General features: G+C 38.9%; 5 protein-coding genes across 5 annotated transcripts; 2 read left to right on the top strand and 3 right to left on the bottom strand.

The window, feature by feature from the left end:
* Nucleotides 1-896: 896 nt before the first annotated feature.
* LOC115363164 (hemoglobin cathodic subunit beta-like) lies at nt 897-2,405 on the bottom strand. Its single transcript, XM_030057264.1, has 2 exons — nt 2,139-2,405; nt 897-1,034 (listed from the first exon to the last, which is right to left on the bottom strand). Exons 1-2 carry the CDS (start codon nt 2,403-2,405, stop codon nt 897-899), a joined length of 405 nt encoding a protein of 134 aa, XP_029913124.1.
* A 2,103-nt stretch (nt 2,406-4,508) lies between these two features.
* LOC115363816 (hemoglobin subunit beta-like) lies at nt 4,509-5,765 on the bottom strand. The gene is made up of 3 exons (XM_030058135.1): nt 5,612-5,765; nt 5,022-5,244; nt 4,509-4,737 (listed from the first exon to the last, which is right to left on the bottom strand). The coding sequence occupies exons 1-3, from the start codon at nt 5,701-5,703 to the stop codon at nt 4,606-4,608; spliced, it is 447 nt and encodes a 148-aa protein (XP_029913995.1). The 5' UTR covers nt 5,704-5,765; the 3' UTR covers nt 4,509-4,605.
* Nucleotides 5,766-6,292: 527 nt separating this feature from the next.
* LOC115364276 (hemoglobin subunit alpha-A-like) lies at nt 6,293-7,226 on the top strand. Its single transcript, XM_030058764.1, has 3 exons — nt 6,293-6,453; nt 6,584-6,791; nt 6,982-7,226. The coding sequence occupies exons 1-3, from the start codon at nt 6,359-6,361 to the stop codon at nt 7,108-7,110; spliced, it is 432 nt and encodes a 143-aa protein (XP_029914624.1). The 5' UTR covers nt 6,293-6,358; the 3' UTR covers nt 7,111-7,226.
* Nucleotides 7,227-11,946: 4,720 nt separating this feature from the next.
* LOC115363449 (hemoglobin subunit beta-like) lies at nt 11,947-12,974 on the bottom strand. Its single transcript, XM_030057672.1, has 3 exons — nt 12,811-12,974; nt 12,481-12,703; nt 11,947-12,196 (listed from the first exon to the last, which is right to left on the bottom strand). The coding sequence occupies exons 1-3, from the start codon at nt 12,900-12,902 to the stop codon at nt 12,065-12,067; spliced, it is 447 nt and encodes a 148-aa protein (XP_029913532.1). The 5' UTR covers nt 12,903-12,974; the 3' UTR covers nt 11,947-12,064.
* A 1,010-nt stretch (nt 12,975-13,984) lies between these two features.
* LOC115363455 (hemoglobin subunit alpha-A-like) lies at nt 13,985-14,884 on the top strand. Its single transcript, XM_030057678.1, has 3 exons — nt 13,985-14,102; nt 14,238-14,445; nt 14,638-14,884. Exons 1-3 carry the CDS (start codon nt 14,008-14,010, stop codon nt 14,764-14,766), a joined length of 432 nt encoding a protein of 143 aa, XP_029913538.1. The 5' UTR covers nt 13,985-14,007; the 3' UTR covers nt 14,767-14,884.
* The last annotated feature ends 5,561 nt before the right edge of the window (nt 14,885-20,445 follow it).

Here is a 20,445-nt window from a genome sequence, read left to right as displayed (position 1 = left end):
GGACCCTGGGCAGGCACGTGCCCAATGTGCCCATGCAGGGATCCGTCAGGCCTAGATTACTTGCCTATCACCTTCTTTAACTTGTTGGATTATACATTCAGTGGCCACTTTATCAGGTCTACCTGTACAATCTAATACAAATCAATACAACTGTTGTGCCATAAAGTTTACTTTTCTGATGCCTATCATGCTCAGGTTTTCTTTTTGTCACAGTAATAGAGGTGTTCATTCAATTCTGTGTTTGGCATTGAGCTCATAGTTACTGCTGCTGTTGTACTGGACTGCATTTTATTGAGGGGTGTTTCCACTATTCTGTCCCCTCTCATGTATGTAAATGGGGAGGACAAAAAATTACAAACACCTCTCAATATAATGTAGTCCGGTACAAGACCTCTGCAAACTACAACGTCAATAATAAACATGGAATTAAATACATTCTCTACAATGTCAACAAAAACTGAACATCATAAACGTTCTTAAAAGGTATACTTTATGGCAGAGCTGCTGCACTGAACTGCATTAGATTGCACAGGCGGACATAATAAAGTGGCCACTGAGTGTAATCCCACATGTTGCATGTGCTTGATTTGTCTGTTTGCCCAGTTGGCTAAACACAGGAAGATTCTGCTTTGGACCTTGACTAAAACTAAAATATTCCAAAATTATAATTCTGTGGATTATATTAGGATGAATAGGCTGCAATTAGGATGTAGGCCTACAAAGGCTATTAAAAAGTGATATCTTATGTGATTCTCTAGCAAACGGAAAATTCAACCAGAGGACAATATTTCATAAAACTAAAATAGACATTAGAAAAGACATTACAATAGACAGGAAAGGGTTTCCATGATGGTTTTATTTTATTTCCCTCTGTCAAACTGAGATTCGGATGCAGGTCAGGCCCGATTGCTGTACTGGCTGCCCATAGCCTCCACCACAGCAGACAGAAACTTGTGCCAGGTCGCTTGCACGTGAGGAGTAAGGTCGCTGCTGTTCTTGCTGCCAATGGAGACGATGATGCAGTCAGCCAACAGCTGTGGACAGAGGCAGAAATGTTAGGAAACAGAATTACACTGATCATAGTGATTCATACTGTCTCCAATTCAGATTTGTTCATTCATATTAACCCTTAGATGCATAAGTGATTGATGCCTACTCTCTTCCATCAGTGGATCAAAAATGACTTGTAGTAGATTGAATATATTTTTCAATAATTTAAGCTATTTTCAAATGTTTTGTCAAACTTTACATAGGGCTAGGCAATATATCACGATATCGATATTATATCGATATTGTGATATGGAATTTAATTTCATGTCTGGGATTTTGGATGTTATAGTATTGTGATATGGCATAAGTGTTGCCTTACTGGTTTTAAAGGCTATATTACAGTGAAGGGGTATAATTTTCTGAACATGCCAGACTGCTGTAGCTGTTCTATTATTTGCCTTTGCCCACTTAGTCATTATATAGGTATTACTGATGATTAGTTATCAAAAATATCATTGTGTAAATATTTTGTCAAAGCGCCAGCAATCATCCCCATAATAACAATATCAATGTATTTGGCCAAAAATACTTGATATATATAAATATATGATTTTGTCCATATGGCCCAGCCCTAGAAACAAACTTTTTTGGTGTGCACAACAATGATGTATAATTTAAAATACTGTTAGAGTTGTGTAACACATTTTCAAGTGTATTTAACATGAAAAGATTAAATATTTTCATTTAAAAGATATTGGGAAAAAACAGGTAGTTTTGACCCATTTATGCATCTAAGGGTTAAAAGGCTGCTGGTGTAAATGCACTTGTGACCACATGACATTAAATATTACATCATAGTGTTAACCACCACACATTACAAGGTGGAAGTGAAAAATCTCATGATTCACTGTTGCAAAATTAACTATACTCCAGAAACACATCATGCCCCAGTCACGTCCCTGTGATTGTGACACTCGTTGATTCAGGCCTAAGATGTGACCTCACTGTGACATTACGCTTAAGAAGTTATAATCAGTGCAGTGACTCAGTGTTAGCAGGGTAGACCTAATTTCCTTAATTTTTTAAAATCATTATTATTTATTTATTTATTTATTTATTTATTTATTTTTATCATATTGGCCACCTACCCTGAAGTTTTCGGGATCCACTCTGAGTACTTCACAGTGATACCGGCTCAGACTGGTGTAAACCCCCATGATGTTGTCCATGTTCTTCACTGCTTTGTCCAGACTCCTCAACACCACCTTGCCATGGGCAATCACCTTGGCATTACCAATTATTGTATCGTCATTGGGAAATTCTCCAAAAGTGCCGAAATGCCGCTGGGTCCAGGGGTAGACGATCAGGACTCTGACAATGAAAGGAAAATCATTTTTACATGGTTGCCAGTACATGTCCAGACATCTGGTAAAGAGCCATCATTTTGAAAAATGAAATGATAAGGAAAAGTTGCTCTTTTTTTTAACCAGGCAGGGAATAAGCCTGTGGCAAAAATTTCTTTTAAGTTTGCACAGGCTATAGGAATGAAGGGATGGTTTAGAGAGGAAGGCCATGTCACTAACTTTCATTTGAAATGGTTACTTCAAGTCCAAGTGATGCAGGGTGGAAATCTAAGCATCAGGTTGTATCCTAGTAAAATGGCTTTAAAATAGCAGCTTTTCCAAAGATCCCCTTCCATGGAGCCCTTACCCCTATTTGAACTTTTTTGCATGTTTTTTTCCCCCTTATACTCTGTTAGAAACATTTCCCTATGATTAGTAATGTGAAAAGTCTGCAGGTCCTCCGGTGCATTCACATGCTCTTAGCCTAATTTGGATTCAATGCATCACTTTCCATGCAGGTACTGTAACTGGCTTGTAAATAAAACCTTAATATTTGCTTTTTAATGCAATTCAAATTGTACATCTGCTTGTCATTCATAGCTGAATTTGCAACTGACAGTATTGTACTCCTTCATGTGTCATGTTCAACATGTTTTCTGTTGTTAGCTGCACTGCTGTACCCCATAAATAATAAATTAACTGTATAAGCCAAAAAAAAAGTATGAAATCTTAATCCAGTGACATTGTTTTTCCTTATGAGATTGCTTACTGCAGCAAAGCACATTTATGCCCTTTTCTTTGTTTAGCCTATATTTTATTTTTCTTCCATCAATTTTTTACTCCCTTATAACTTTTGAACCATTTCAGCTACTGATTTCATTCAAACTCAAAACATTCAGCTTATTCTGGAATGGCATGCTTGTATTTCTCTAAGTGATACTATTTTTTTTTTTAGGGTTTGCACAATCTAAGTTTAAAGATGTTTTTTTTTTTTTTTTTTTTTTTTGTCCATATTAAATCCATTCATGCAGCAATTTAAAGCTGATTCAACCGATTTTTCAACTCTTACTTTCAGCCAGAAACTTCATTCAACCTTTAAAATGTTCAGCTTACTTAGCACATTATTAGTCTTATTCAGCTTTTTTTATATATATATATATTTTATACTTTTAGGATTATTAAGCTTTATTTAACCTTTTTTATGATGGGAGTCTATGGACAAAATGTTCAAACCATGCCTTTTTTTTAAACTCTCATAACTCTTTCATCAACTCTATTCAAACTTTAAACGGGTCAGCACAATTTGGGCCTACAATAATTTTCTTTTATATCTTTTATAATTTTTGAGATTATAATGGGTGTGTATTGTGTCTGTCTGCAGTGGGTGACGTCATCATGTACTCTAGCTCTCCCATACATACGTATTAGCTCAGCTATGTAGGTATTTGTGTGTGTGTGTGTGTGTGTGTTGGATGTGTCTCTTTATAGCAATCAATCAAGCAGTTATTCATAACCCTGTGTACCACTTTTGTCCATATTACCCAATAACTTTTCACAAAAGCCACAAGTTAAAAAAAAAAAAAAGTTAGAAACCAGAGAGGTCTGACTCCTGAATCCCTTTTTTTTAGGTAGATTACTTTTACATCTGTTTACCTCATTATTTGAAACTTTGGCCATCTTTAAAATGAACATCTGACATTGTATAGGAGTCCTTTAAAACATAAGATGAAAGTATTCGGGACAGTTGTAACAAGGCGTTACAGCTGTCAAGGTATCACCAGACATATGTTAATCATGTCGGTTTTTAGCATACAAAATAGTGACTTTATTAATTCTTGTTTGGTTTCATAGACATATGATCATTGCGTATTACTTAATTTCATGATTAGACCTGACTACACACACAGGCAAAGCTGGGATGTAAGTGTGGCAAACCCACCTGAATTTAATTTACCCTGTCTGCTGAAAATAGTCTACTTCATAAAAATCTTCAGAACATGAATACCAAGAATAAAACGGACGTATGAGGATTTTCTCCTGCGAGAAAAAATCAGCACAAAGTCATGTTTCTCTTAAATTACAGCCTAATTGATTTATCTGCATTGTGGTGACCAGTATATTTCTTATTAATGAATAGTCTATAGGGTGTTGTTAGAGAAAAAAAGTTCACAAAGATGCAGTTCACTGGAGGTTTTATTAATTAGTGTGGCAACAGCTACAATGGCATTTATCAGATCTGCTGCACATCCTTGTCAAATGTGTCTCCGGGGCCTTAGTGGTACTGTCTGCCCAGAGCGGAGACGACCACAGACAGGAACTTCTGCCAGGCATCCTGGACGTCGGGGGTGAAGACAGAGGGGCCAAACTTGGCTGCCACGCACACGGTGGCAACGTCACCAAGAAGCTGAAATGAGGACAATGAGGGTTACAAAACTGTGCTGATATACTCACCACTGCAGCTCAACATATTCAACATTTTCACAAAGAAGATTCACAGCAAATAGGCCTAACTATCCAATAATAACTTTTTGAAGGATATTTTACAAATACCACAACACAAACTTCAGGTTCCTATGGGACTACTGAAGAAAACTGAATTTAAACTGGAATGTCACCACACATTCACTACAGACACAATTTAGTTATCCATGAAGGAATAGTGACTTTGTGTCTGGGATGGTTACCTACCCTGAAGTTATCAGGATCCACATGCAGCTTCTCAGAGTGCATCACACTCAGTGCTTTGTAGGTATTCTTGATGTCGTCCAAGTTCTTCACAGCTCTATCCAACCCTCCCATCACTGTCTTTCCATGTGTGGACACCTTAGCGTTGCCCATGATGGCGGAGGGGCTGGACAGATTGCCAAACAAGGCGAAGTGCCTCTGAGTCCAGGGGTACACGATGAGAAGCCTGAATTGACACAATCCATAAAAATAAAACAACATAAAACTCCCCCTCCAAGGCCAACGGGACAATAGCGACAGATGATGACAAATTTGGGTGGGTAAAAGCAGCAGAGCAACCAACAATGTAAACAAATCAATTAGGCTATGATTTCAGAAAAGCATTACGCCTCACACCCATTCAAGACCCTAAACTAATGCTTACACTGGCTGATAGGACTGACAGATGAATTACGTCACACATTAATGTCACTCTAAAAGGCGGATGAAAAGAAATTTGGTGGGTTTGCCCTACACTGAAGAGCATTACTACCAGAGTATTATTGCTTATAATAATAATCACTATGGTGACCTGATATGAAAGGACGGGTTACCTGGCCAGAGCCTGGGGTCCGATTTCATCCACGTTGATTTTTCCCCACAGGCTCACGATGGCACTGCGCTCAGCATCTGTCCAGTCGACCATGTTGACAGTGTAGAGGTTTTCTCTGAGTTGTCTGTAACGAGCTCTGATGATAAACCTTACTGAATGCCAAGTGCTGGGGCTCCACCTTTTATTGATTATGGAATGCTCCACCTCTCAGATGAAAAAGCATGTGATTGGACCAGAGCTGACACATGCTGGGTTGTAACCTGACAGTCTGATAGGATTTTTGCCAATATTTTTTCTTTCTTTTTTTCTTTTTCTTTTTTTTTTTACGTTTTACGTTACGTTTTTTACGTTTTTTTACATTAAAACTCCTATTTTTAACTGGTGTTTACTTTGTGGGCCTTAAGAAATGATCAGAGCAGCCTCTCATTTTACAGTCTTAGCCTGAATCTTATTTCTGAAACCATTTTCACAAGTTTGGTGACCCAGATGACATTTTCTATGCGTGTTTAAAATAATTTAGACATGAAGTAGGCCACTAATATGCCAGTTGGGAGTGTTAAGCTTTATCTCGTCATTAAAATGATGATTAAAAGTTCGAGCAGTTTCTTTAGAGGTGTGGTTTGGACTTGATAAATGGGTGCAGCCCCATTCGGTTTGATATAAAAGGAGCTTCACATGCCCACCTCACCAGCGTCTCAGCATCAGAAGATTCTCTTTCACTTGAGAAAATTTTGAAGAAAACGCAGCCATGAGTCTCAACGCCAAAGACAAGGGCTTGATAACAGGTATCTGGAGCAAAATCTCCTCAAAGGCTCCTGAACTGGGTGCTGAGGCTCTGGGCAGGTAGGTGCAACATCATGGCCTTCATTTCTAAATGTAAAATTAAGTGACCAACATTTTCTCATACCTTCCTACTTGGTCTTTTGTCATCATCTGCCATCTAATATTTGCCTGTTTTTTTTTTTTTTTTAAGGATGCTGACGGTCTACCCGCAGACCAAGACTTACTTCTCCCACTGGGCTGATACAAGTGCTGGATCTGCACCAGTGAAGAAGCATGGTGGTGTCATCATGGCAGCCATTGGCGATGCTGTCACAAAGCTGGACGATCTGGTCGGTGGTCTGAGCGCCCTCAGCGAGCTGCATGCCTTCAAGCTCCGAGTGGACCCTGCCAACTTCAGGGTAGGTGTTTTTTTCCGTCTGTTTTTATCATGGCATTAAAGAAGGAGATCATCAACTCATGATAGCACTAAGATGTCTAAGCCTTAAAAATCAAATTTAGGTGGATTTATTCTCTACTAGCCTGTAAGTGAAAGATGTTTTTCTCTGTTGCTGACATGATGTGAAATCTGTGTTTCTTGCTTAACCACAGATCCTGGCCCACAACATCCTTGTGACCATCGCCATGTACTTTCCTGCAGACTTCACTCCCGAGGTCCACCTTGCACTTGACAAATTCCTACAGAACTTGGCTTTGGCCCTGGCTGAGAGATACCGCTAAATACAAGCAGCGAAGGAGCATCAACTCACATAGCCCAGGTGGCATGTTATCCTGCATCAGTGCTACTTGCGGCATTAAAGAGATTGCTCAATAAAAAAAAAAATAACAATGAACATGAATTTACCAAGTGTTGATGTCTTTTTTTAAACAGTTGATGAATACGTAATAAAACAAAGAAAAAAACATACAAACAAACATGTAAATCTATAGCCATAGAAATAGCTGTTGCTATAGCATGGATGCCACACTGTAGCAGAACCATAGAAATTGAATGGGAATGGAATAGACATTGAACTGTTTGCTGTGGTCGGCACTGGGTCTTTTCTACTCTCAAAATATGAATATGAATTTGAATTACAACCACTGAATCTTTGAGCACCGAGGCAACAGTCAAAACCCAACTGAAATCTCACTGACATCTGACATTACAGACATTACAAACATCATAGACATTAAAGACATTACAATTACAATTCACATTTGGCAGATACTTTTATCCAAAGCAACGTACATGGGATTTTATACACCACAAGCAAAGATCTGTTCAGGGGAGAACAACGACATCAAGTGCCACAAAGCACTGATTCTGGGCCAAAGGACAGAGATGCTACAAAGGAGTGCTACAAGGCAGTGCAAGGAGGGAATATATAGATTGCATAAAGTGCAAAAAGGAAGGAGGAAAGCATAGAGGCAGAATTTTTCTCCCAAAGAGGGTAGGAGGGAGCATAAACCTGAGAGACGGGGTCCAGGTAAGTAGGAGCAGTTTTGGTTGCTACTTTGCAGGCGAGTGTCCAGAACTTGCATTTCATGCGAGCAGCAACTGGAAGCCAGTGGAGGGATTTGACATGTGCAGACACGGACAGCAAAGCCACACATTAACTAAGATTATGATTCTCTAACTGCTCTAGCTTCTCTAGTCAATAGCCTATCTCCAAACTAACACATCTACCCTATAAGCATTATCAAACACATTTTTATTTCTGCCAGGCGTAGCTGGGGAAAATATTGTTCTCACTCCTGTGTGTCTTTGTGTCCATCTGCACCTAATCCTGGAAACTACTGGGTCTATCACCCTAACATTTTCTGTGCACATGAAGAACCTCTTATGCCACTCTCTTTCTTAATTCACTGTCCAGCTTGCGCGCCTTCCTCTATATTACTGTGTATATCTCACTCCACTACTTCTGTTTTTTCCACAATTGTAGGTCTAGAAATAAACACTGTGTACCTGCTTACACAAGGAACTTAGATTCGCGACAAGCATGTCACTTATACACAGCTCAAATAAGAGGCTACAGGGCTAAGTGCCCCCAAAATGATGAAGGAAATATTTTGCTGAGGCTTTTTTGTGAATTACTTGGCTTGCTGGTTGTTATTTGGAAGCAATAGCTAACAGGTTATATTGGTGAGAGCAAGTGAGCAAGGGAGAGAGACGGCTGAGAAATCAAGTGGGAAACACTAAAGCCTCTATTACTGATTATAACATGCAACGCAAACAGTGTTCTGATGGTTTCTTGAATTTGTTTTGTCTGACGGTGTATTTTGGATTAGGGTTTAGGTTGGGGTCAGGGTTAAAGATGAGGCAGAGTCAAGCACTATGGAATCAAATGTGCATTTCGAGAGTGTGCTTGAGGCAAACTTTGCCCAGTATTTTGCTCACACCTCTGTGGCTCTTTGCTTCGGCAGCCAGAGCCCTTCTCAATGCCTCGTGGTGGGTTTAATGGCTTAACTGGATGTTCATGTCTCTCACCCACCTCACATGGTGCCCCCTTGGTCTACAAGCTGCAGCCAGACCCTTTTCAGTACTGGGCAAAGTTTGCCTCAAGCTCCCTCTGTCAGAAATTTTGTAAGGATAAAGTGTAAGGTTAGAATTAGAATAACTGATGGGCTCACTGTTAGAAAGCCTCAGGCACTTTCTTAGAGGAAGCGCTTGAGGCAAACTTCTCCCTTGTGCAGTTGGAGCTTTTAGGGTCTGCAGACTCCACTACAAGCCAACCATTTTCTACAGTTCATAAAGTGCATTATTGAAGACAAACACCTTGAATCAACATCATAAAAAAGTTGTAAGTTCTTTACAAATCAATCTATGTGGAGAATCAATACATAGGGACTTTTTTAAGTCCTGCAATTTACAAGATCACCCAAAAGCGCTCCATGCATAAGTGATCAAATAAAAATAAAGCATCTTATGTATTTTCTTGTTGAAACAGGCGTACTCAACTTGTAGGTTTTGGCCACGTCTCAAAAACATTTCTGTTGGCCACATGATATTTTAACACACCTTTATCACTAAATTCAGATGGCCACACCCATTAATATCAAATTGCTCACTGCAAAAAAACAGTGTCTCCAAACACCATAAGTGGCAGCCACATAGCTGCCACCAAAAAGTAGGATCCAAATCCGTAACATTAGTGGTGTTTCAAAGTGTAAAATCCATAGATTTACATGAGTGAATGTTTCAGAATTTTCAATATGTTGTGTTGGTACACTTATTATGATGTGGTATGAAACACAATATGCAATGCTGTTATTTCTTAATGAATGTATTTCAAGACACTGGTAATGGATTTGAAACACCCACCCTCAGGATACACACACACACACACACACACACACACACACACAGATCACTGATTCTTAAGAATTTGGATAAATCATGTCCCACTACAAAAAATGCTATTTCTGGTGGAAATTTACAACATTTTAATGAATAGAATCAAGAATCAAGGGCATAATCAGGGGGTCCTTTGCACATTTGTAAGGTTCTTTTATAGGTTTATTTTTAATTTTTATTAATTTAATGATTATATATTGGCCCATTGCCTTCAAAACCAGTTGTCCTCGGATAGGAGATAATCATTTCAACTTGATTAAAACAACAAAAAGTAATAATTTCATTGAATAGTACATTTACTACATGAAAGAGTACATCATAATATGTATTAAAAACTACAAACGATGAGTTTTGAACAATATTTACTATTATTTTGTGGTTGCTCAAAATGTGTCCCACATATCTGTCAGATATTTATTTAAAAAAAAAAAAAAAAACTCTACAAGGTCAGCTACATTCCTGAGGAGCCCTTTTCAAACCTTCAGCTCTACTGCATGCTTCAAGACCACTCAGGCTCCTGTAAGTTTGCTATTTTCTCTTAAATCTCTTCATATTTTTGGACACTGCTACTGTCACAACCATAACATGTCAACACCATCACTTTTGTATAAAAAATATTAAATTAGATTATGGCATAAATGTATACTTTTTAAGAAGAGGTCTGATGCAGGTAGCAACAGGGGGGAAACAAGATGGCTAATGTGAACAACTCATGCTTATTATGTGAAAGAGTAGGTTTTTGTCACCACCGTCAGATGTCACCACCGTCAGGTTTTCTGTCTGACGGTGATGACTGAAGTCTGAAAAATGCTTATAACAGTGCTCAGGATTGTTATTTTTTGTACCAAAGAGTTAAATAAAGTTGTTAAGCAAGAAGCCATTGACTTGAGTGGTATAAATTTTGGAAATGTATGTTGTAATGAGGCCACTGTCACCACCATCAGATTAGTGTCACCACCGTCAGAGGCAGTTATATTTGTTTTAAATAAATATACGTACAATATGTTTCTTTGGTGCTGTTGAATTATTAAAGTATTAGTCTCTTTTAATACAAAAATATGTTTTTCAAATAAAAAAAAACATTATGGTGACAGTGTTGACAAAAACAAAGTAGCCTAATAGGTTGCACCAGTACATTGCTGAACAGCCAAGACCTTGGCCTATATCGATATACCTTCAGATTTTGTAATTTAACTTTTTTTTTGTTTTGTTTTTTTCAAAATTAAAACCTGTTTTATCCAAATTCCCAAGAATCAGTGAGATGCATATATATCTTGTGGGGGTGAAGCTGGACTCTGTAGTGGTGGTGTCAGAGAGGAGGATGACATCTTGGACAATGTCTCCCGCAGTGTATGATTAATGCACATATTGAGACTGAATGCACATAATGCACACACTTTTTTAAAAATGTATAAGGCACATATTTTTATATTTGTATTTTCTGACACTCCCTACATGAGACAGTTCCAAGACACTGAGTAGGATGACTGGACACCCTGAACTGTGTGATCATCCTGTTGGAGCCTCTCCATCACACCTTGTTACAGTACTTTCCTCCAATTGATGTTCGAGCACTGAGCCACCAGCTGCTTCTGAGTCAGTGCCTACTCGTCCACAGCTCCAGCTAATGCACATTAATTCAGCTGTTTGAGGCAGCTTTGATGAACTCGCTTAATACCTGTAGGCTTATTGTAGCTTCAAATAGCCTCATCAAGTCAAGCAATTATGGGCTAATAAGAGCATCTGATATGGTGGAGTTGCTCTAACTTTATCACTGCCAATAGCATCAGATACCACCCTGTGAGGAAAAAGACATAGCCTGACTGATTAACTCTGTTTTTTAACTGAGCAAACCTGTACACACTCCTTAAGTTCAGTGTGGTGATGTACACTTCAGTAAAAATGTCACCCTGGTATTATTACACCTGACCACACATACAGGGTAACCTGGGATGTAGTGTGGCAAACCCACCTGGACTTAGTTTACTCTTTTTGTAGAAAATAGTTTACTTCATATAAATCTTCAGAGCATGAATACCCTAGAATCAAACTGATGATGTATGTAGATATGGTCCTGTCAGGAAAAATCAGCACAAAGTAATATTCTCTGAAATTCTAATTAATTTATTTGCATTGTGCTGTCCACTAAATGTCTTATTAACAATTTATACCTGCATGGTGTTGTTAAAGAAAATAAAAATAAAAACATGTCACAAAGATGCAGTTCACTGGAGGTTTTATTGATCACTGTTGCAACAGCTACAATGGCATTTATCAGATCTTGTGTAAACAAATGAAAAACTGCTGCACATTCTTGTCAAATGTGTCTCCGGGGCCTTAGTGGTACTGTCTGCCCAGAGCGGAGACGACCACAGACAGGAACTTCTGCCAGGCCTCCTGGACGTCGGGGGTGAAGACGGAGGGGCCAAACTTGGCTGCCACGCACACGGTGGCAACGTCACCAAGAAGCTGAAATGAGGACAATAAGGGTTACAAAACTGTGCTGATATACTCACCACTGCAGCTCAACATATTCAACATTTTCACAAAGAAGATTCACAGCAAATAGGCCTAACTATCCAATAATAACTTTTTGAAGGATATTTTACAAATACCACAACACAAACTTCAGGTTCCTATGGGACTACTGAAGAAAACTGAATTTAAACTGGAATGTCACCACACATTCACTACAGACACAATTTAGTTATCCATGAAGGAATAGTGACTTTGTGTCTGGGATGGTTACCTACCCTGAAGTTATCAGGATCCACATGCAGCTTCTCAGAGTGCATCACACTCAGTGCTTTGTAGGCATTCTTGATGTCGTCCAAGTTCTTCACAGCTCTATCCAACCCTCCCATCACTGTCTTTCCATGTGTGGACACCTTAGCGTTGCCCATGATGGCGGAGGGGCTGGACAGATTGCCAAACAAGGCGAAGTGCCTCTGAGTCCAGGGGTACACGATGAGAAGCCTGAATTGACACAATCCATAAAAACAAAACAACATAAAACTCCCCCTCCAAAGCCAGTGTAAATTATAATAATCACTATGGTGACCTGATATGAAAGGACGGGTTACCTGGCCAGAGCCTGGGGTCCGATTTCATCCACGTTGATTTTTCCCCACAGGCTCACGATGGCACTGCGCTCAGCATCTGTCCAGTCGACCATGTTGACAGTGTAGAGGTTTTCTCTGAGTTGTCTGTAACGAGCTCTGATGATAAACCTTACTGAATGCCAAGTGCTGGGGCTCCACTTTTTATTGATTATGGAATGCTCCACCTCTCAGATGAAAAAGCATGTGATTGGACCAGAGCTGACACATGCTGGGTTGTAACCTGAAAGTCTGATAGGATCTTTGCCAATATTTTTTTTTTTTTTTTTTTTAAAAGATTAGCATGCCATGCAATACATCGCCAAGACTGATAATTTGTTATCTGATTCAGTGTACTTTTCTAGGAGTTGTTTTTTTTTCCCTTTTTCCCCAAAATGAATTCCCTTAATTTTCCAATCTGAAACAAAGTCAGTACAAATGAAATGAAAACACAAGTAAAGTTACCACAATTAACTATAGCTTTGAATATGTTGGATGACTAAGTATGTTTATTTAATATAATAGATGTACAGTTATACCAGATAAATATCATGCCAGAACTGATATGATGCACAATAAGCCTCCTATGTAAAGAATGTATAATTAGTCATTTTACATGAGGGACAACTTATCAATACACCAATATATTAAAAATGTCTTTCAGTATTTGACCATTTATAGGCCAAACCTCGGTTTACATTGTCAATAATATGTGTGCACAAAGCACTTTAAAATGAGACTTTTGACCCATGTGTGTTTTAATTAACATGGAAAATTCAATTTTTTAGGCTACTCAGCACAAATGTCTGCCAGACTGTTTGGGGCTATTACTTTGTGGGCCTTGAGAAATGATCACAGCAGCCTCTCATTTTACAGTCTTAAACTGTATCTTATTTCTAAAGCCATTTTAGCAAGTATGAGCCAGAAGACATTTTTTATTCATGCTTAAAATAATTTGTATACAATGTTCTACAGCGCCAACTGGGAGTGGTTAATTTTATCTCGTCATTAAAATGATGATTAAAAGTTCTAGCAGTTTCTTTAGAGGTGTGGTTTGGACTTGATAAACGGGTGCGGTCTCATTCGGTTTGATATAAAAGGAGCTTCACATGCCCACCTCACCAGCGTCTCAGCATCAGAAGATTCTCTTTCACTTGAGAAAATTTTGAAGAAAACGCAGCCATGAGTCTCAACGCCAAAGACAAGTCCTTGATAACAGGCATCTGGAGCAAAATCTCCTCAAAGGCTCCTGAACTGGGTGCTGAGGCTCTGGGCAGGTAGGTGCAACATCATGGCCTTCATTTCTACATGTAAAATTAAGTGACCAACATTTTCTCATACCTTCCTACTTGGTCTTTTGTCATCATCTGCCATCTAATATTTGCCTTTTTTTTTTTTTTTTTTTTTTTAAGGATGCTGACGGTCTACCCGCAGACCAAGACTTACTTCTCCCACTGGGCTGATACAAGTCCTGGATCTGCACCAGTGAAGAAGCATGGTGCTGTCATCATGGCAGCCATTGGCGATGCTGTCACAAAGATGGACGATCTGGTTGGTGGTCTGAGCTCCCTCAGCGAGCTGCATGCCTTCAAGCTCCGAGTGGACCCTGCCAACTTCAAGGTAGGTGTTTTTTTTCTGTCTGTTTTTATCATGGCATTAAAGAAGGAGATCATCACCTCATGATAGCACTAAGATGTCTAAGCCTTAAACACTGAATTTAGGTGGATTTATTCTCTTCTAGCCTGTAAGTGAAAGATGTTTTTCTCTGTTGCTGACATGATGTGAAAATCTGTATTTCTTGCTTAACCGCAGATCCTGGCCCACAACATCCATGTGACCATCGCCATGTACTTTCCTGCAGACTTCACTGCCGAGGTCCACCTTGCACTTGACAAATTCCTACAGAACTTGGCTTTGGCCCTGGCTGAGAGATACCGCTAAATACAAGCAGCGAAGGAGCATCAACTCACATAGCCCAGGTGGCATGTTATCCTGCATCAGTGCTACTTGTGGCATTAAAGAGATTGCTCAATAATAAATAAAAAAAAACAATGAACATAAAATTCCCAAATGTTGATGTCTTTTTTTAACCGCTGATGAATACGTAAGAAAACAAACAAACATAAATCGGTAGCCACAGAGACAGCTGCAGCTAGCATGAATGCAACAGTGTAGCAGAACTGTAACCAAATCATGAACAAAGCAGCTCAAAACTCAAAAGTTTTGCATATTCATTAATGTCTTTGTGCATGTTTGTCCTTTTAAATTAAACCTCCTGGTGCCTTTAAGATCATGGGGACAATGGTCTTCTTTTGCGCAAAAAGACTACACGTCCATGGTGCATCAGTGTCCTACTGACTTGAATGTTTCATTTTTAGATCATCAAGTAGCCACTCCACTGAAACAAAATGATAGCTGTACAATTACATCGCACTGTATGAAAGTCTTAAAAATATTCAGTGTTTCTAGCTTTGGCTCACTGAGTTTTTGTTGTTGTATCAAGAAGCAAGAAGAACTGCTTATACTGTGAAGTATTATGAGTTATGGGTAGACTTACAATATGGTTACAGAATAACATTGTCGCTCATGTTTAATTTGTTCGGTGCAGTTATGTTTGGTGATGCTGCTTGCTTTACAAAATAGTCTATTTCCTTAGAGGGCTGGTTGATGTAGCCTATAAAGCAGAGTAAGGGGCTGACTGCAAGTTGCCCCTACATCGCATCATCTAGCACAATAATCTATCAGCAGACAGAGACAAAGATACATCAAAATGAATCATGATACAAAACACGAAATACCCCTAACATAAATCTACCAGAATAAAATACAAAATACTGGTTCCAGAAAATGTATCAAGATAAAATACATGTATTTTCAAAATACAGGAAAACATGTTTGTAACACAGAGCATTCTGTATTTGTGCAAAACAGCCAAACATTCAGATTTTTATGATGTATTATTATTATTGTTGTTCTTGTTGCTGTTGTTGTTGTGTTGTTAGTGCCACAATGATACATTTAAGTGTCGCCTTTTTTGTCAGTCCCCATACACATAATATAATTTATTTGTATCATAAAATGCACATGTCACAATCACAGTTTATACTGCTCACACAGATCTGTGCTGATCAGCACACTGCTGTCCGCCCTGACTGCAGTCATGCCACCACTCCCTCACTCTTGCTCGTCCACTCACTCACATTGTTAATTTGCCATTAGCCTGTACACTGCAAAAATATACACTGCTAAAAATTATAATTTACCTGGGTGTGACTCCAGTTCTATGAGCACGTGTGTAGCCTTCTAATAGGCTTCACTATTGGCTTACCCTGTCCATCACCTTGGCACCTGAGAAAAGATCTTTGCACTCACTGTCCAATCAGGTGGTAGGGGCCTCCTAGCACCCACCCCCTATAAAACCTCTGCATCAATGCTGCTCGTCTGCCTTTGAAAGTCAGCAACAAAGACCAGGGCCAGCTGAGCTTGTGTTTAGGGGGCTATGCATGTACTCATAGAACTGAAATTAGTTACAGTTATATTACTTTCTATGTTGTGTATGCTCCACCCTCTAATGGGTCTCGGTATTTGTTCACACCTAATATCAGACGAAGGCCATCTTACTCCTTATCAGCATGAGGAGGAGGAAACAGTCACTCATCCACAGTGGAGTAAGGACCACAATGGTCTTGGTTGTCATAGGCATGCTCCACTCACGCTGGGCATATTTATGGATGGGAACCATTTTGGGACAAGCTATGTGCTAGCAAGAGGCTAGTATGAGGCTGCACCCACAGGCCAAAAGTGAAATCCTCCTCAGGGTTGACAGAAGGAGGAGATGAAGGGAGGAGGAGTCCCTATCTGCACTGAGGCAGAGGCAAACAGGGCAGGTTAAGACATCAACCAGGTAGCGGTGGCTCCTACCACATGATTGAGTGCAAAGATCTTTCTTCAGGTGCTGAGGTGATGCCTTGACAGGATAAACCACTTAGATGGCAGGGGACATACAACTGAAATTACCAGTGGTACCTAAAACTGTCAAGACCACCCAAATGGCAATGCTCTTCAATACATCTGTTAAAAAAAAAACTCTCTGTCTCTAACTTGCAAGCTACAGATACCAACAAGTTACCTATATGTTTGTTTACTCTGTCTTACCCTCCCACAGACAGCTCAGCTGCCAGTCAGACACATTTCTCTAAGTACTGCAGTTAAGATATAATGATCATTTTGGGATGTTTTGGAGGGAAAAGGGGTCAAAAACAAACACATTTTTCAATCGTTTTTAAATTGAAATATTTGCATCCAATTATCAACTATGTGTAAGAAGCAAAATACGAGGTTTCTATGATAAACTGATAAATTAATGATTAATGATAAATTATGCTAAATTAATTACAACTGGTACTACAAACTATCCATCAGCTGGAATTTTAGGAAACACCGCCAGGCTTATTGCATAGTTTAGCAAACTATATCTAGGAAACTACATGCTATCAAAAAAACAAAAGGTTGATATGGAATGTAGATTTTTTTTCAAGAAAGAAAGAAGGGAAGAGTTGTATTTTCTTCTGGGAGGTAAATAGCAAACCTGAATCCTATATTTTTGTTGCATTTCTCTCTTCTGCTTTATATAATTCTACATTGTGTGTTATTTTCATGTGCCAAAACGCAATTTGTGATTGGTTGGCATGCAGGATACAAATTAGTTGATTAAAAATAATAAATCATAAAGTACAATAAAATATCCATGTATCGACTTGAGTCTTTTGGCTCGTGAGGTCTCATAATTAAAGTGTGACACCACTACTTTGGGGCATCATGTAGGTCTTATTGATGTGCGCCCTCTGCTGGATGCTTGATTGGGAGATAATTCCAAGTTTCTGCACTAATTGGTTTTCAACAGGTGATGGCGCTACGCCACCTGAGCTCACCACCACGCTCACTTTAGCATGCAGAACACGCATCCACATATAAATGAGGACATTATGAACGATTGTGTAGGTTATATGTTATCAATACTTTATTATAAGTAAACAAGACCTTAACATTTACAACTGGGGAGATTTAAACGCTTTGGTTTCAGTGTCAGTCCCCAGCCCTGTGATTTATACGGTATGAACTACAATACTGCAGAATAGTGGCTCTACATATACGTCGGCTAATTAAAAACTCGCAGTGTTATAGCGCCGCTGTCCAGCCGGACCGTCAAGCAGCTGTGTTCCCCTGTGACTCCAAATCCATACCAGATATTATTACTACACTGGGCGAATGAGACACAGCTCTTTTTATTGGATTTGACTGCTTCTTAAAATTAATAGGCTATTAATATTTTTATGAAAAGAACTATGCTTTTTTTTTCAACAGCCTCCATATCATGTGACCCAGTGACTCCAGTCCATGCCAACAGGTACCTCTGGTAACCTCCAGCACTGAGGGAAACTGGAAGAAGAAGACGCTGTTGGATCCGGAGTGAATGGCTGTAGAAGACCCAACCTAAAACCAGACCAAAATCAGGCGCATCACGTCAAAATCACTCGTAAAGGCCTACTGTCCTTCATTTATTATTAGTAGTATTATTATTAGTATTAGCCTAGTATTAGTATTAAGTATTAAATATTAAGTATTGGGCCTAGTATTAGTAGGCTATTAGTATGTAGGATATTGTAAAGCTGAGTGTAAGTTGACTAACTGTTGCTTAGATACCAGCAGGGTCAATGTACCAATAGGCTACTTATTTTAAACTGCTATTACAACCGATGATGATGTCTGTTTGTTTGATATCATATTGGTCACAAGGAAATTGGATTACACAAAATTAACAGATCTTTATGAGTTGCTTTTTTTTTTTTTTTAAACCATGAAATATGGCTAATCCTTGGTGAGCCTCGTTTCTTTTCGTAGTCAGTGTTGATTTAAGCATTATTACACGAGAGTGTAAGGAAGTGACAATAATAACGTTCAAGCACACCCTCTCGTGTAATAATGCGATTATACAACTATTACCAACAAAATAAAATGTATAATCAAAATGTAGATTCATACTGTGGGCATTTCGCTGCCAAAATGTAAAAGTTTTTTTTGCTAGTAGGCCTATTCTCTCCGTTTCAGTGGAAATCTGAGAGATCTGACGTTAACAAGTCCCTGTCAGCCAGCCAACTTGGACTTACCATGTTTTCTAGACATCGTGATTTCCCAAAACTGAATAAATACCACAGATAGATAGCAAAAAAACTGCTCTGATAGCTCAATCATGTTGTTACTAGAATATCCGCTGGGAAAAAATATTTTTTTCATGGACTGATACTGTAGTTATAGGCCTACTTCTGCCGACTTCTCAGTCATTTTTAATCTAACAGGTGCCGTAACAGCGACTCAGCAGTTTAGCTGATCTTTAGTCTATCTACAACCATCTTATGAGAACAGTTAGGCTATATTTAAATATAGGCTACTGCTTTCCAGTGTCGGCACCACAACAAACAATCTTTTCATAAACTCACCGGCAGATGTTTTATTTCAGCTGGCGGTGTGTCACTCCAGTTTAACGTCAGCTCCGATTAATGTGGCTAAGCAGCAAAAGTAACAGTAGGCCTAAGCAGTCACATTAAGGCTGAACAGAGTTATATAATTTCAACCCCACCTTTCAGGGGCTTTTGCTAATCACCTTTTCAGGCTGTTATCAATTTACTTCTGAAATAAAGACGACAGTTTTCACAGATGTGTTGCTTTATTAAATGTTCACTTCAGTGTACAGATGCAAACAAATTGACAAATTAATTCAATCAATGGCCTAGGCAACTCATAAAGACTAAACAAATTAATAACGATTAATAGGCTAATTAATAACTGATAACATTAACACATTAATAACAAGAAAAAAGCTATAGCCGCACATCTCCGTGGAAAACCTTACAGGTAGCCTACTGTCCGTGGTGCTGACTCCGCATTTCATTCTCTATTGTAGAAATTAAAGCTCCATAAAATTCACGGAGGATCTTGTTTAGCTCTTCTTTCCTTACAGGTGAGAAATCAGCTGTTTGCCCGGTGTTTTTCAGGTCGTCTTGTAGACATTTGACGGCCCAAGACGTTGACCGGGCCGTACCGGCTTCATTTCCTGACCTCTCCAGCTGATCCAGCTCTTCACTCGTCACTCTCGCGTACTCTCTTCTTTTTCTCTTCTGTCTTGTCTTCCCCGTTCAGCCGTTTATCCAAACTTAGGTCGCCAAATAAATCAAAATTGACAACAAAACGGTCCATTATGCAGACTAACAAAGTTGACAGCGGCTTTTGATGCGGGTTTTCAGTGAAACGTTTCTTGTTGCCATGGAAACCACACAGACTCGGTTTTGGTGTGACACTACATATGCACTGGTCCCATTCGTAGAGTTGGTTATGTGTCGAAATGTATATTGTAGCTTCAAAATACAGGAAAATACATTTGTAACACTGGGAATTCTGACCTTATACAAAATGGTAGAATATTCAGATTTGTAAAATGTATTATTATTATTATTATTATTATTATTATTATTATATCTAATGACTGAATATTCAACAGAGGAGACACCTTACTGCTCATTGAAATAACTCGGAGCTGCTAGGTGTCACTACAATCAGCAAAAT

This window comes from Myripristis murdjan, chromosome 8 (genome assembly GCF_902150065.1).
Source record: "Myripristis murdjan chromosome 8, fMyrMur1.1, whole genome shotgun sequence".
In the NCBI taxonomy this organism is placed as follows: Eukaryota; Metazoa; Chordata; class Actinopteri; order Holocentriformes; family Holocentridae; genus Myripristis; species Myripristis murdjan.
This window is presented reverse-complemented; position numbering and strand designations above follow the sequence as displayed.

What these genes read in the sequence shown, in the direction of transcription:
- LOC115364276 (XM_030058764.1), top strand. Translation starts at nt 6,359, where the DNA reads ATGAGTCTCAACGCCAAAGACAAGGGCTTGATAACAGGTATCTGGAGC. An exon ending in GGTGCTGAGGCTCTGGGCAG is followed by an intron (nt 6,454 to 6,583) that starts GTAGGTGCAACA and finishes TTTTTTTTTAAG; the next exon opens with GATGCTGACGGTCTACCCGC. An exon ending in TGGACCCTGCCAACTTCAGG is followed by an intron (nt 6,792 to 6,981) that starts GTAGGTGTTTTT and finishes GCTTAACCACAG; the next exon opens with ATCCTGGCCCACAACATCCT.
- LOC115363816 (XM_030058135.1), bottom strand. Translation starts at nt 5,703, where the DNA reads ATGGTCGACTGGACAGATGCTGAGCGCAGTGCCATCGTGAGCCTGTGG. An exon ending in GGACCCCAGGCTCTGGCCAG is followed by an intron (nt 5,245 to 5,611) that starts GTAACCCGTCCT and finishes GTGTCAATTCAG; the next exon opens with GCTTCTCATCGTGTACCCCT. An exon ending in TGGATCCTGATAACTTCAGG is followed by an intron (nt 4,738 to 5,021) that starts GTAGGTAACCAT and finishes TCCTCATTTCAG; the next exon opens with CTTCTTGGTGACGTTGCCAC.
- LOC115363449 (XM_030057672.1), bottom strand. Translation starts at nt 12,902, where the DNA reads ATGGTCGACTGGACAGATGCTGAGCGCAGTGCCATCGTGAGCCTGTGG. An exon ending in GGACCCCAGGCTCTGGCCAG is followed by an intron (nt 12,704 to 12,810) that starts GTAACCCGTCCT and finishes GTGTCAATTCAG; the next exon opens with GCTTCTCATCGTGTACCCCT. An exon ending in TGGATCCTGATAACTTCAGG is followed by an intron (nt 12,197 to 12,480) that starts GTAGGTAACCAT and finishes TCCTCATTTCAG; the next exon opens with CTTCTTGGTGACGTTGCCAC.
- LOC115363164 (XM_030057264.1), bottom strand. Translation starts at nt 2,405, where the DNA reads ATGTACTGGCAACCATGTAAAAATGATTTTCCTTTCATTGTCAGAGTC. An exon ending in TGGATCCCGAAAACTTCAGG is followed by an intron (nt 1,035 to 2,138) that starts GTAGGTGGCCAA and finishes CTCTGTCCACAG; the next exon opens with CTGTTGGCTGACTGCATCAT.
- LOC115363455 (XM_030057678.1), top strand. Translation starts at nt 14,008, where the DNA reads ATGAGTCTCAACGCCAAAGACAAGTCCTTGATAACAGGCATCTGGAGC. An exon ending in GGTGCTGAGGCTCTGGGCAG is followed by an intron (nt 14,103 to 14,237) that starts GTAGGTGCAACA and finishes TTTTTTTTTAAG; the next exon opens with GATGCTGACGGTCTACCCGC. An exon ending in TGGACCCTGCCAACTTCAAG is followed by an intron (nt 14,446 to 14,637) that starts GTAGGTGTTTTT and finishes GCTTAACCGCAG; the next exon opens with ATCCTGGCCCACAACATCCA.